This window comes from Bombyx mandarina, chromosome 22 (assembly GCF_030267445.1).
Source record: "Bombyx mandarina strain Sakado chromosome 22, ASM3026744v2".
Taxonomy (NCBI): Eukaryota; Metazoa; Arthropoda; class Insecta; order Lepidoptera; family Bombycidae; genus Bombyx; species Bombyx mandarina.
The window spans coordinates 14,855,499-14,871,941 of record NC_143228.1 but is presented as its reverse complement, the minus strand read 5'-3'; the positions used below and the strand labels follow the sequence as shown (position 1 = coordinate 14,871,941).

At 38.1% G+C, this 16,443-nt stretch overlaps 1 protein-coding gene and 1 long non-coding RNA gene across 2 annotated transcripts in view; one reads left to right on the top strand and one right to left on the bottom strand.

The window, feature by feature from the left end:
- The first annotated feature begins 5,989 nt into the window (after positions 1-5,989).
- LOC149500385 (uncharacterized) lies at positions 5,990-7,526 on the top strand. The gene is made up of 2 exons (XR_016325042.1): positions 5,990-6,267; positions 7,384-7,526. It is a non-coding gene; the product is annotated as an uncharacterized LOC149500385 (long non-coding RNA).
- A 1,615-nt stretch (positions 7,527-9,141) lies between these two features.
- The window catches only part of cdi (serine/threonine kinase), a 133,349-nt gene continuing 126,047 nt past the window's right edge, over positions 9,142-16,443 (bottom strand). Inside the window, exon 9 of the mRNA XM_028170537.2 lies at positions 9,142-16,301. Coding sequence (XP_028026338.2) covers positions 14,983-16,301 — 1,319 coding nt within the window. The 3' untranslated portion in view covers positions 9,142-14,982. The remainder of the gene's footprint in view (positions 16,302-16,443) is intronic.

The following is a 16,443-nucleotide window of genomic DNA, read 5'->3' as shown; positions in this document are numbered from 1 at the left end:
GCGTCCTACACTTCGATCAACAAGTCCTACAGATATTTCCCGAAATAACACAAAATATCATTCGGATATAAAACAAAATTAGAGAGAATTTAGTTCTTATTCTTTTAAAAGGGATAACTTCTAAATAACATTTACAATATAATTTAAACATTTTATTTATTTAAATGTTTAAATAAATATTATTTAAGTTGGTAATTGAGCTGACTGCTCACTTGATGCTAAGCGGTCATTGAATCCCATTGACAATGATAACGTGATGCCGCCACCAACTTTCAGACATGAGGTTTAAGTCCCTCTCTTTAAACCGCAAAGTTTTTCTGTTTCGTGGTATAAATAGGCAGAGTTGTGGTACAACCCGCGCGAGCTAAGAAGGCACCCACCGTCCTATGTACCAGAACAATTAGTCCACTGTGACTTAGGTCAGTTGAATTGTCTAGTCTAGTCTAGTCTAGTCTAGTGTAATTGAGATTACGCTGAATAGTAAAAAAAAATCGGGAAAAAATGAAGCACAATTGCTCAAACTTAGTACCTACTTAAATTCGCCTGCTTGAACTTGTCGCCTCAATATTTTTCTGTCATATTTTTTGTAAGAGAATCTACAAATCTTTATGAATTTTTGGACTTCAGCGGACTTTTCATCCAGAAACTACTATTTCCCGACCAGGTGGAACCTGAGATCCTTCACCCATATTAAATCTTTGAATGTAATTTTAAACGACTTCAAGAAGTCTAACTTGAAAATTTTCACACGCACTAAGGCCCGATGACGGTATAATAATTTGGTAACTTCGATCTAATTTCCCGAGTAGTCCAGTTTTTAAACAATTTATACATATAAATAAAATTTATTTATTTATTTATTTATTTAATGGATCACCAACAAATGAAACACTGGCTTAAACATAGGGTACAAAAATATCAAAACATGACATGTGCTCACTTAATTATAGGTAATCACAACTGACATCTAGTTCTAGTACCAAATGATTATAAAATTAATTAAATCTGAAAGAAAAAACAAAAAATACAAGGAACAAAAATAAAACAGATAAAATTTTTAAGAAGAAAAAATCCATCAATAAACTACATAAAAACAAATAACATGAGAACGATTAACATGGTTTAGGAGCTAAATAGTTTCTAATTTTTTTCTTAAAACTAAACAAGTTTTGATCAAATATGTCCAGATCCAATATACGATGGAGGTCGTTATATAACTTACACATTCGAGTCAAGGGTGCATTAAGGCCTAGATTGGTTTTATATCGACGCAGAGTGAACAGTTTGTAGACACTTAAGCGTGGCAACCTACTTGGGGTAGAAATTTGGATTCTTGACAAGAGTTCAGGACAATCTATATTATTGTTTAAAATATTATATAAAAAGGAAAGATCAAGATATTTGCGTCTATTGCTTAAGGATATCAAATTAAAATAAGCAAGGCGATCGTTATATGATTTCAGTGATCTATGCATTTTCATATTGTATGTAAGAATATTAAGGAATCTCTTGTGAGTTCTTTCAAGCCTTATTTTGTGTACCTCGTAATGTGGGGACCATACTTGAGAGCAAAAAATTTGAGTGTCTGTTTGTAGTATTGAAATAACCGCTTATCGGTTTGAAGGGTGGGGCAGCCGTTGTAACTATACGTGAGACCTTAGAACCTATATCTCAAGGTGGGTGGCGCATTTACGTTGTGGATGTCTATGGGCTCCAGTAACCACTTAACACCAGGTGGGCTGTGAGCTCGTCCACCCATCTAAGCAAAAAAAAAAAAAAAAACATGCATATGAATATAATAATATATACAGTACATATGTTAACGGAAATGTATGTAATCCGTCATTGTATACAATTCCTAGGAAATGTATGTAATTCCTAAAATCGCACGGAAATGTGTGAAATAAATTATATTATACTTACACATTACACATTTCCTAGGAAATCTATACATTTCCTAAATAGCAATCGGAAATGTAAAACATTTAAGATATTGGTGGGTACGCGGGGACAGCGGGACGAGTCTTGCACTACGGTCAGTTGCCAACTTGCAATCCACTGGAACCGGCCAGGGATTTAAGAAGTGCCTTTGCAAGAAAAACTGTGCTACATCAAGATGTCTGTGTTTAAAAAATAAAGTATTATGTACTTCCAAATGCCATTCGAGCTTACCCTGCAAAAATAAATAGCTATATGGACTGACAAAGTATTATAATATAAAGATTTACTTTTATACTTTGACATTTATAATTACTTAATTATCAGACTGATTACTTGCCAAATGAAAATTTTATTTTATAAGAATAAATATAAGTTGATTTTGTGATACGTTAAAAGTTAATAGATAGTTGATTTTAGAAGTTTTAATTAGTAAGATAATATGAATATATTATTATTATTTAACGGTATGACTGTTACCCGATTGTCTCAATAAGTGTTATAATAAAAAAATATTATTAACAACGTGTTTTATTACAGAAAGCATTTACTTTATACATTTCCTAATACGATATTGGAATTATATACAATTCCGAGGAAATTTATACATTTCCTAGGATATCTATGCATTAAATAGTTTTTCAAACAATATTTTATACATTTCCTAAATAGTATCGGAATTGTACACATTTCCTAGGATTTGTATACAATTCCTTGATTTCATACATTTCCGGTAACACATACACCAAAATAACATTTTTTTCAATTTTTGTCTGTCTGTCTGTTTGTTCCGGCTAATCTCTGAAACGGCTGGACAGATTTTCATGAGACTTTCACTAATAGGTAGCTGATGATATAAGGAGTAACTTAGGCTACTTTTTTTAGACTAGCTTCGCCCCGCGGCTTCACCCGCATTTATTGTCGTTCCGCGCGCAACATGGCGGGCTTCACCTATCAATAATAAAATTTAATGTTTCCGAAGCGAAGCGAGGGCGGGTCGCTAGTTATGAATGTAATTTTGAACGACTTCAAGAAGTCCGATTAACTTAAAAAAATTCACACGCACTAAGACCCGATGACAGTATAATAATTTTGGTAGCTTCGATCTAATTTCCTGGGTAGTAACAGTTTTTAACCAATATACACTAATATATTAAGTGTATAATCTATGAATATACATAAAAGCCTTTGTATAAGAAACATTCTAACCATAAACAACGTAGTAGCACATAAAAACTGGACATAATTGACAAAACATAATACACTTCAGAATATCAACATTATTCTTTCACAAAAACGTCAAAAAAAGCACACGATGCGAATAAATTATTAAGTAAAATAACTTCTGATGTTATTATGAGTGACAGGGATGGAAATAACTGGGTGCCTATCGCAGCAGGCGTTGTCCTGGGAGCTGGACTGCTAACATTGATATATAAGATGTTCTTCACCGGCTGCAGAGAATCTCAGAAACAGCAATACACCAACCAGCAGATAGGAGTCCCTTTTCAGTGCACTTGCAAGAAAGGAGGCCCCGCTCCGGTATAAAAATTATTTAATGTTTAAAATCGTGTTCAAAATCGTTTATTTCATTAGCGCTTGTCACAAGCCGTTTCGATAGTGCGTTTGATACTCAATATATTTTTACATTTTTATTTATTAATTTTTTTAATTGCTTAGATGGTTGGACGAGCTCACAGCCCACCTGGTGTTAAGTGGTTACTGGAGCCCATAGACATCCACAACGTAAATGCGCCACCCACCTTGAGATATAAGTTCTAAGGTCTCACGTATAGTTACAACGGCTGCCCCACCCTTCAAACCGAAACGCATTACTGCTTCACGGCAGAAATAGGCAGGGTGGTGGTACCCACCCACGCGGACTCACAAGAGGTCCTACCACCAGTAATTACGCAAATTATAATTTTGCGGGTTTCATTTTTATTACACGATGTTATTCCTTCACCGTGGAAGTCAATCGTGAACATTTGTTGAGTACGTATTTCATTAGAAAAATTGGTACCCGCTTGAGATTCGAACACCGGTGCAGCGCTCAACACGAATGCACCGGACGTCTTATCCGTTAGGCCACGACGACTTCAAATTGCATTGTACTTAGCTGCGTTTATCCCATCTATCGCCCAGCTATGTTAAATAATATAAAATCAACCAAATATGAAGATGAAATGAGAGTTCTTACAGAACGCTATCGTCTTTCTTTAAATAATATGGAACTTTTCACCTTGTCTTTAAGAGTTACGTTGGTATATACAAACATTTGCAATTTGCTACAGTTATCATCTGTGTCAAGCCAAAAAGTACTTAATCTAATCTACGACCTACAAATAAGAGTTATTATTCGTAAATGCTTATAGATTTCAAAACAAAAGACCATTAGCCGTACTATTTGTACATACTTTTTGTTGTACTTATGAATTTCGACTCTTATGTTTGCAAAATACTCTTTGCACCACGGGGGAATGTTTAGTGTGCACTAAGAACTGTTGAAAGCGGAAATCTCCAATCCAATGAGCACCTTTTGGTCCTATCGTTGCCGCCGCTGACTACTCTCCGAATCCAGATTACGCAGGAACCAGTCACCATCGACGCCCTAGACACGTGCCTATGGAACCATCAGATCCAATTACCATTGCATTAGACGCGTTCAGCTCTAACACTAGGAGCAGACTTAGGTACCCCGGTGACCGTACCTACTCGTCGAACTCTGCAAAAAGCAACCTTACCTAATCTAAACATCAGCCCCCTAAATTTCTCGCCGGATCTTCTCAGCGGGTTGCGATTCCGATCTGGTAGTAGATTCATTAGCGAAGCAGCTTCCCTAGAGTTGTTGGGTCTCCTTCGGAGGCGCTCGGGCAGCTGTTAGCAAATCCCACCCCTCTTGGCTGAGCCTTTGTTCGCTCACCTGTCCTGGTGAAACTGAAGAGGCCTCCGGGCCACCAGTAGTACATCATTCATAAAAAAAAACCTTTTGGTCCATCGTAAAATTCTGAAGTTTTCGTAAAATTTAGCCTAAGCCAAGCAAAAAAAGCCAATTTCCATAATTTCTATAATGAAATGTGTGCTTAACACGTATTCACGAGTCTTTCACGATGAAGGAATACCGTCGTCGTGTAATAAAACGCAAACCCGTAAAATATATACATTATTATTATGACTGGGTACCTTATGAGCCCGCAGAGGTCACAAGACACGACAACCCTACCTTTTTCTAGCGAGAACCACAATTATTTCCGGATTTAAGGGTGCCATAGCCGTTGTTACACTATACAATTGAGGCTTAGATTTCATTTCTCAAAATGGGTGCGGAATTCGCGTTGCGAGTATATTGGTTCTGCGAACTAAACAATAAGAAAGCCGCGAAATCGTTCACCTGAAATTCATTCAAAAAAATTCTTAATTTTCAGTGTCAAATACATAAAGCAAAATGTTAATACTTCTTCGATTGATGGTTGGAAATCTCATTCAAAAATGTCAAAGCTGACATTATTTCAAAATGGAAAACACGCAATACTTTTAGAATTTCAAAATGAATTCAATAGATAATGAACTTTAAATTAATTACTGTTGGACTAAGCTATGTGCGATTGGTTAGTATCTTTATGTACCTTGAACATGTTTGGAAAGTTAAAATAATAGTAGATTTATCGAATAACAATAGGAAACATAGAAATGTATAATATGTAATAGGTAGAATCATTTAAAAACAAATTAAAAAATGGTATGCATTTGACTACATAGAAGATTTTTTACAGCGCATTCACTTTGGACTAAACTGAACCAGAAATATAAAATAAATAATTTGATAAGTTTTAATTTTATTATAATTGCTTAGTGGGTGGACGAGCTCACGGCCCACCTGATGTTAAGTGGTTACCGGAGCCCATAGACATCTACAACCTAAATTCCGCCACTCACCTTGAGATATGAGTTTTAAGTTCTCAGTTTTTACAGCATAACGGCTGCCCCCCCTTCAAACCGAAACGCATTACTGCTTCACGGCAGAAATAGACAGGATAGTGGTACCTACCTACCCGTGGGGACTCACTACCACGTCGTCCTACCACGAGTAACTTTCGGGTACATTTTTCCAGTGCTGAGGAAGAGAGGAGACGAAAAGCCATCAGACATAGTAATGCTTCACCAAGTCCGCAACCCTCTCCCCCAGCCTGGAGCTTTCCTGAAGATTCCAATTGGCTTCGAGTCCTCGGCGGTTCCACTTTAGTACTAGCATTTATCGGATTTATGTACAAAAAGTTTGGTAGTTGGATGTTTGGCAAAGGTTGCCATCGGACACAAAATCTTACAAAGGTCTGTGACGTTTCTTTATCGCAGTTGTTCAGCTAAACAAGATAAAGTTTGTTGCGCAAATACAGTGAATGTTATGTTCGTAGTATAGTGTTCTATATGTTTTTTTCAGAAAAATCATTTTTCAAGTCTGATTCTATTTTGGTACAATGATTAGATTCTATTGTACTGGGATCACATGGTTCGATCCATGGTCGGAGTCTAGTTAGGAGTCAAATTAAATGTAAAATCTATGCCCAAATTTTGTATAGACTATTAACGAATAGCTCGTTCGTCTAAGGAAAGAGACCGAAACAAATTTAATCAAACAAATAGTAATTTCGAAGAGAATGGGGTGCATTCGAAGACACCTATACTCGGCATTGGATAGACACGGGTTGAAGAAGAGTAATTTCGAAAAGAAAAATAACCGTAATAATAATGCGTTACGGTTTGAAGGGTGGGGCAGCCGTTGTAACTAGACTTGAGACTTTAGAACTTATATTTCAAGGTGAGTGGCGCATTTACGTTGTAGATGTCTATGGGCTCCAGTAACCACTTAACACCAAGTGGGCTGTGAGCTCGTCCACCCGTCTAAGCAATAAAAAAAAAACAAATGAAGGCGTTCGTTGGAAATCATCAAAGTATTATGATTTCTGAAAGTACTTTTATTCTTGTGTTGTAGAAATGAATGTCAAGATGGGGTAGACTTTCATCTTATTTAATAATTTTGCAGCGCAAATGAAAAATAATAATTCGATTCACTCTGTGGGACGTACAAAGACATTGTATTTCCTTACTTTAGGCTGTGTGTGATTAAATGAATGTTGAAAAGTAGGTCTAGAGAGCTTATAAAATTTTCAGCAATTTTAATCAGGTTAATAGTGTCCGTAGTTTTTTTCGTTCGAGATCGATTTAATTTTTTTTCCGTACCTATTCGCTGGTAGCTGATTCGATCGATTTCATTGATTCCCGACTTGTACTGCAGAAATATTTTATTAAGAGGCTTTGAAATACCTATCGGTGAACAAGCTTTTGTCTTGTACGTTTCTGGTATTAAAATAGTAGTAAACATAAAAATCTTGGGGCCCTATGATTCAGATGCTGTAATAATTATGTAATGATTTTTCTAAATTACAGAAACCTCAAAACGAGTTAAAGAAAAGTACCTGTCAATGCTGATTATGCTTTAGTTCACAAAGCGGTTTGAATTGAAGGCATATTAAATGATTTACATATGCCTGATTGCATGATTTTTTGAAATTAAATTTTATGTTTTGGAATGCTGTTTTTTTGTGTAATTGTGTTGTAACATTGTGTAAAATTGTGTAGCTGTGTTAGTGTTATAAATTTAAGTAATAATAAAGTATAAGTCGGAAATTTAAAAAATGAAAAACATCTATATCTAAATGATAAAAAACTGAAACGATACGGTCAGATTGTAGAAGACGTCATGTTCCAATTTGTTAGATATCGAATATAGGGAATCCCGGGTAGATGTTGGTTCGTTATATTTTAACCAATCGTTACTGCGGATTTTCGACAAGAAGACAATAAAAATGCACCGTAATAATAAAAATAGGTCAAAATATGGTAAATAAATATACATATTATAGATTCTTAAAATTTTCTACCCCATTAGCTAGGTAAGCCCATTCTAAAAGGTTTCACTCGTTTGATTGTAAACGGACCATAGAATAATGTTGCATTAATCTTTATTTCTTTAATTCGCTTCGAACACGTGTGTTCAACTTGTTAAGAGACCATATCGAAAACTTAGCGTAAAAATGTAAAAATGTCTTCGTTTGCCGCTAGGGGCGCTTTTCCAACTGCATTCAAATTTGAGTTAGCTTTTACGCTATCGAGAACGTTAAAAAACTTACACTAAGCACACTAAAGAGTACGATTGAGAAGATGAATACATTTATCGTATATGATTTTGCGCGTGTCGCTGGATGTTCTTGTGAAATACAACGCAAGCTTAGACATTCGAGAACGTTCTGATCTATTTCTGTTTTAATTAATTACACTATTTTTGGTTGGTGGACTATTTTCAACATGACCATCTACTGCAATATGGAATACTAGAGGACATAGTACACTCCTAGGTTGAGCTAAGTAAATTTTAGTTACAAACGTCTTTGTTGTTTATTCCCGGAAAACTATCTTATCAACGAAAATATGTATGGGTGCTGTGTTTAATCCTCGTCAATAATTATGAATCAGTTCATTGATATTATCAGTTTCAAACTAGATATATTTTTCGATAATGTTTAAGATTACGGACGTAATTATTTAGTTTGACAGTAGCATCATGACGCGACCGACTGCGTTGTTGTGCAATAACAAAAATGGCCGCAACATGAAACGGAAATTGTTATCTTATACAACTTCCTAAACAGGAGGGAAGTATGCCATTACAATACGCGATATCAAAAAATTCAAATAAATTTTTTTTAGCCACGTTTGCGCTATCCAAATTATGCGCGTGCAACTCGGCGCACGTGAATAAAGTGAAACTTCTTTTTCGATGTGTAGTATTTTGATTTTCTTCATTTTTCATCCTTAAATCATATTGCTCTTGCGATTGGGAATGCTGTGTATAAGAGATGCGACATCTTCAATATTTATATTATATATCTTTGAAATTATAGACAGAAAAATAAATATATGTATTTTTTTAAATACTTCATTAAAATATTGGACACTACCTACTCGTTGCTAACGCTCGCACTGGCCTGTATATAACAGGCATACTACGCGCATGCGTTCGAGTGCCACGCATTCACTCTCGCTCTGTCTCTTTCTATTCCATGGTAGATATTAAGCGTTTAACGCAACCTTGTTAGAAGTCGCATCAGAAGAATCACTTCAATAATTTTATAAATAAAACAACTGTTATGAAACAAAATATATTTAATACCGCCTTTCATTTTACAAATTATTTTCCATAAACCGCCTCATGCGGCAAACAACTTAACATAAACATTTCCTGGGAACTTACACAACCATACCTATGTACCGAAATGCTCTAAAGTTAGTTACTTTAAAGGAGGAAGGTTAACGAACTATATATATATACTTCCAAAAGAAAAGTTTAATTGTCGTGAGCACAAGCGTCTGTCTTATAATAGGAAATTTATAGGAGACCGTGTTTCAAAGAATGCACTTATTATTGTTAAAACTATAACCTTAGAAAAAACACACAAGTCCTAACACCAACCATTGTTTCTACAATGTTTCATTGATGATGAATAATTTTCAAATATCTCTAGTTTCTTTATTATTTATATATATTTTTATATAGATTTTAGACAGACCTTAATGTCGATTTTTTTATATTTCTATGTGGTACTAGAATTATACGTTGAGTTTGATAACATTCATGAAAATGTGTTTTGAAATCGATAAGAGAGAATTTCAAACGCTTGTGAACACGCAGCGGCGTGGGTTGCCATTATACATTCATTTGATTAAAATCAAGACACCTCAGTGGTTTCTGAATTGGAAAACGATTCAACAAATACGTAATATAATGCGAGATATATGCTTTTATATAACACAATCCATGATCTCCATTATTCAGAACATTTATTATCCGATACAATGTTTGGTCATTTTGTAATATTATCGAGTAGCTACACATTTAATGAAATTCAGATTTTCGTTTGATATGAATTAATGCAATTCAGAAACCGCTGGTAATCAAATAAAATACCTAGTTCAGTTACTGATGCTTTTAATAATTATACTCGAAATTAATACCGATAACGCATCATTAGAGTCTGAAATAACTAAACACTAACGTATTTTTATTAATTAAACAATTCAACTATATATTAGTTCGTCTATAAAATGATATGCTCGTAGTGTTGCCATACTAGAAAACAAGTGTTGAAATATTTTAAAATTAAAAACACCACCTGTAACGGATTAAATAATTTTAATATTTCGATCGGCAACACTGAAAAGTAGGGTTGCCATATTGAGATTAATGGACGGATGTTTGTAATGTTTTAGAGATATTATTAAGTTGAGAAAAAATCTTAATGTTTCAACACTCGCGTTTCTTGTAAACGATACGGTATTCATAAATAATTTTGGCACTGTTTGAATTTATTTGCGTCGGTTTTAGACTTCGCAAGACCCATGACAAGGACACGTCAAGCGATTGCGAATTCAAAACCTAACTAGCATCATGTCAGCAACTGAATAACTATGAAACGTTTACCGCGGTGATGTTTGAATTGAATTCGAAGCAATGCACAAGAACAATGAAATTGTGACATGGATATCAACATTGAAACGTCATAATTTACGGTTTATTTTGACTTAAAAAAATTGAAATAACAACCGATTAATATAACCATTTCAAATAAAAGACGACGTTTCCTTTTTATTAAATTTAAAATATTTACGACATAGCAGACCAACTAGCAAATGAAGCCGTTAAAGATGGCGACGCTAATTCGTATAAAAATTATTATTCTGATTTGGCCTCACTTCCTGTTTCTTTTCTTCGAAAATCTTGGGCTGATCTTTGGATTCAGAGCAGTTTAATTAAGGGTAAATATGTTTCATCCATACAGCCCACAATACCACTGAAACCATGTTTTTTAAAAATGAAATTTCAAATAAATAAAAAACGTATATCATTGTTCACTATTAATGATATCATTGTCTCATAAGTTTCCAAATTCAATTCAGCCATCGACTTCCTCTACAATTACAAAGGAACTATTTACAACAACCGATTTTGCCGCGATCACGTTCACTTCGAACGAAATGTGAATACGTCGTATAGTTATTTTACTATTATTATCATCATTATTAACCTTTAATTTACTCATTTATACCCTGAATATAACAATAACCGTAAAACCAAGTTAAAGATACATATAAATGTATATTGATAAATATATTTTTTTTATTAATATTAAATACGCATCTAATACTGTATTTACAGAAACATTAGTTTGGATATTCGTGTCAATATCGATTGTTACGATTTAATTCAAGTGACAGACTGCTCAAGTAGGGGTTTCAACGTGAACTGACACTTATGTGCAAACGTTATTAGGTCGTTTTTCGTTTGTGCGTTCAATTCCCGCCCGAGCCATTTTCTAATTATAGTTTCGGTGGTTAAAGAACTTCCTCAAAAGTTAGTCAAAGAGAAATAGGCTAAGGAATCATCAGCAAAGTGATTCAGAATACATTTTTGGATGATGGCACGACGTGCTTCAGAAAATTTATTAACGGCTTTCCGATGCGTCAGTAGGCGTCCCACACGAACGGACAATAACGGTCGCGGTTTGTGACCAGCCTTAGGTCTCCGGGCCGATGATCATCGTTTCCATTTACGTACTTATTTAATATTTACTTGACGTTAAAAATATAAACGCATATGAATATATTACGGAAATCGGTACTCTTAGTTGGTAAAATCAATAAGCGACCGTAAGAGGTACGTTAGAAATTACATTGACGCAATGCTTGCTTTATTTAGGTTTACAGAATTATTCCAGTACTGTATATACTATATTTATTTTCCAACCTCTAAGATCGACAATGTCAAGAACGAAAACTAGGAATACCGTTTTCAAAGGCTCCTCGAGGTGTTCATCAATATTAGCCTCGACTGAGTCGAGGTCGAGGAGGTTTAGAGTCTTCGAGCTGTTTGAGTATTTATACCTTACGATAAAGCATCACGCAAAATTGTAAACGAAACAAAACTGATAATTAAATTTAAAAGTATGTTTTAATGAGATTATTACTTATTTCTATCGGCAGTTCCGTGTGTTTTCGATAAATAGTAACTCCATAACAATTTCTTACTGATACCAATACTGACGCACGGGAAGGGAACTATTAATTTCGACTTTTGCAACTGTATAAACGTTTTTCGAAAACAATCGATATTCTCAATACAAAAGAGTTTTATTATTTAACACAATTGAGGTTTTTTTGACACATATTTGTACACAGCTATGTTTGAGGTCGATTTGTCTCGCGGGCGGTATTAGCGGACGCTCAAGGTACTTGCCGCAGACAGAGACGTTCAATATGGTCTGGGGTCGTTTATTTACCAAATCTAGGTATAAAACAATTTATTTTTAACCCGACGACCCAGTCGGTATGAGATACTTTACTGGTGGTAAGACCTCTTGAGTCCGCACGGGTAGGTACCATCACCCCGCCTATTTCTGCCCTGAAGCAGTAACGCGTTTCGGTTTGAAGGGTGGGGCAGCCGTTGTAACTATACTTGAGACCTTAGAACTTATATCTCAAGGTGAGTGGCGCATTTACCTTGTAGACGTCTATGGGCTCCAGTAACCACTAAACATCAGGTGGGCTGTGAGCTCGTTCACCCATCTAAGCTTAAAAAAAAAAGATACAAAGTAGTTTATACAACGGCTGCCGCGTTTATCAAACCGTAACGCACGTTTGCTTCGTGGCAGAAACGCGCAGGTCCAAGGTACCCGTCCTCGCGGACTCACAATACGCTATTCATCTACCGCCCGTAACACCGCGATCATATAAATATTACAAGACGTATTTATTTAATTTAAGTCACGAAAACCTATCGTCACGTAAGTAGAATTTATTTACGGCCTCATGAAAAAATCAAAATCGACGGCCTCATGTGCGGAAAATCGCGTTTTAAAAGACTAGCAACGCCTTCCGCACGCGAACCTCATGTGTCCGTACCGAATTGACTGTTTCGTATAAATCTAGATTCCAAACGCGGAGATACCGCAACGTAACTATTTATATATAGTATATATCGAGGAGCGAAAGGCTATTTAATTTAAGCGACATTCCGCTTAAAACGCGATGCTTCGCTTAATACGCGACGTTTATCTTTTAAAGGTGTGCTTTATTTGGTATTAGCATCAACAGTCCCATATTTTTAAATGAACTTCAATTAAGTTTACTCAATTCAAATAGCTGAATATGTTGTTTTGTTACGATATTTTTTACAAATTTTAAACGGCTCGCGTGTAAAGTTGCAAAAATTTCGTTTAAACCAAATATCATTTTACATCCTCGATATAACGAAGCGACGCTTTCAAAGAATACATTCCCTCTCCGTTTTCGCCGAATTTCAAAACTCTTTAGGACGATATATTAGGTTCGTCAATAAACGAACGCGACAATTATTAGCCTATTCTAAACGCATCTCTATATTATTATCCTTTTGATACAGTAATGTTCTCATCGTAAAGCCCGTGGGTAGATGAATTTTTTCGTCAAAATAAACTAATGTGAATTGACGTCATTATTTATTAATCGATCAATAGAGTTCTGAGACGTGACCGTGACGGACTGAGGCGGCTCGCTCCGTCTCTTTCCCGCAAGGCGCGTTGTACAATTCGAACGACGGGCGTAAACAATGACGTCACTATTCGAATATTGCGTTATCTTTCCAGTCTAAGATTAAAACGCTCTCACAGCCCACTCACTTCTGAAATGATATTAATTTTGTCTCTTTTCTTTCAATATCTTGATGTTTTTCTCTTGTTAGTAAATAAAATTCAACAAACGCGCTGATTATCAAAATTAGTGTGCGGTTGGGTTGTTTGAATTTTTTCAGCTTTGTACTTTTACGTTTGACATAATTATTTTCGTTGCGCTCGTACGAGTAACGCCATCTGTCACCAAATAGCAGAAACGGACATAAAACAACTAGTACTATTCGGAGCGTTCGAGAAGTGTAACGCCATCTATTGTTGAATAGCGAATTTCGTACAACTCCTTTGAAGATGATAAATCGTCACAGATGACATTAACATTGTTTTTACACCGCTGACAGGTTGATTAGTCCAATCAGCGATGTCCGATTCTTAACAAAACCCTTATAGACTAATCTCCGCGTCGTTCCAGACTCTAATCGAATGATCTAGAAGACGATTGAGATTTGCTAAAACTATATTCCAATAACATGTCCTTCATAAAAGTACAATATGACCGCGAATCAAAATTTTCCTTTTTTTTTATTGATTATGTAAACTGTATTTAATGCACTTTTAGTTAAATTTTATTCACATAACTATGTAAGTGATCGTCAATATATACTGGAATATGACATCAAAGATTTATGAAAAAAAAAAATCATTTCAGTATTTCAGAAACATAATATTTGTATAAAACCAATTCTATTAATTATTTAATTAAGTTTACGTGATTCCTGAAACATGTTTTATTGTTATCAGACACTAATATAAACTGTCACTTGAACGACGATATTAAATTGTTGATTTAGAGAAGAAAATATATAACTTTTATTTATAGATACGAAATTTGTAGAAAGAAAAAAAAAAAACATATTTACACTCTTAAATATCGCAAACTGGCAAGTTGTATCTGAAGTTGTATATAATAAATATTGAAAAACTATTTTTTTTTTGTAGTAATAAAATAATTATTTACAGTTTTACAAATAGAGGAAGGGTTCACATGAAACGAATTAAATTTAAATATATTTAACCTACACTCGACTAAAGTCGCTTCGTACTACCACGGGGGGGTTTAGGCCGCGCAGTTACAACCCGGACATTGACTAAACGTTACAACCATTATTCTCATCTCGCAACCAGAGACGAGTCCTTACACTTATTCAGTCGTAAATATATTTGATTACAATATGTACGCGTCAAAATAACTATCGACATTATACAACGCCGAGCCTCCGTCGGCGGGGGGAGGGGGCGCGGTGCGTGACGTCACGCGCGGGGGGCGCTACGACTTCTTGTCGAACAGCGGCAGCTTGGACTTGACGGCGCCCTCGCAGATCATCAGCCGCTGCTGCGCGGGACACTTGCGGCCGCCGCTCTCCTCCCCCCCCGCGCGGCGCCGCACGTCCAGCCCCCCGCCGCCCCCGCTCATGCGGTACCGGGACTGGCCCCGGCCGGTCCGCTCGCACGTGAAGTCGGCGCCCTTCCGCTCGAAGTACTCCACGATCTTCGAGATCTGCGCCGAGCGCGCCTGCCGCGGGTACCGCTCGTCGCAGTACAGACTGTCCGAGCCGGCCAGCGACGCCACGTCCTCCGAGCTGTCCGTGTACACGCTGGAGGTGCGCTTGCAGGAGGACAGCGCCAGCGGGGCGGGGCGCGGCGCCTCGTCCTCGTCCAGCCGCCGGTCCGCGCAGCAGCACCGGGACAGGATGTGGTACTCGCGGGGTCCGTCCGCCTCCCAGTCGGGCTCCGCGCGCGTGGCGGCCGGCCTGCCGCACAGGAAGGGCGAGGGCGGGTCGCCGGCCTCGTCCAGGTCGTCCAGGCTGCGCAGCGAGCTGAGCGTGGTGCCGGAGAGCGCGGAGTCGTCGAGCGGGGCGGAGGGGCGGGGCCGCGGGGGGCGCGCGTCCAGGGCGCGGTCGTACGTGACCACGCACGCGCAGCACATGCGCGCGCGGGGCTCGCCGCCCGACTCGCCCTCCGCCTCCTCGAGCTCGTCGGAGCGATCCGATGCGTCGCGGCGCCACCACCAGCAGCGATGGCAGCCGACAAGCGAGCACGGACACACGGCGCCGTACGGGCAGCCGGCACCGACACGCTGCCCGCACAGCTCCTCGTTGGCGACGGAGAAGATTCCTGATTCACACGAGCGCACGCGCGGCAGCGGCAGGCGCGGGGGGCGGGGCGCCGGCGGAGGTGGAGTGTCGAAGCTGCCCCGACGGGAGAGCGCCGGGGACGAGGGTAGTGAGGCTGCACGCGGCTCGTCGTCAGAGAGGGTCGAGTCCAGTGTAGCGTCGGCGCGCAGCAGCGGGCTCGGCAGTTCGGCGCAGGATGAGAATCCAGTCGCGCGGGAGTGCGGCGGCTCCAGGATCTTCTTGACTCCCCGGAAGGTGTCGAGGGGTCGGCGTGCGGGGTGCGGTGCGGCGTGCGCGTCCCGCAGTAGCATGATATGTGCGAGGCGGTGCAGGCGCGCGAGGCGGGGCGGCGGAGGGGGGGCGCGACGTTCGCCGGCGAGGGCGGAGGCGGAGCGGTGGGAGGCGCCCGCTCCACCCTGCCCTTCGCACCCCGCCATCCACTCTAACTCCGACATCGACCGTCGATGTTGAACTATAAAAAGAAATGTTCAATAAATAAGTTGGTCTTCGTCTGTAAAACATTAAATTTTTACTTTACTTAATGTATTTAAAACTAGCATGACTATGACTATGAAATACGTTTAAATATTTTTCTTTGTACAAAACAAAATGTT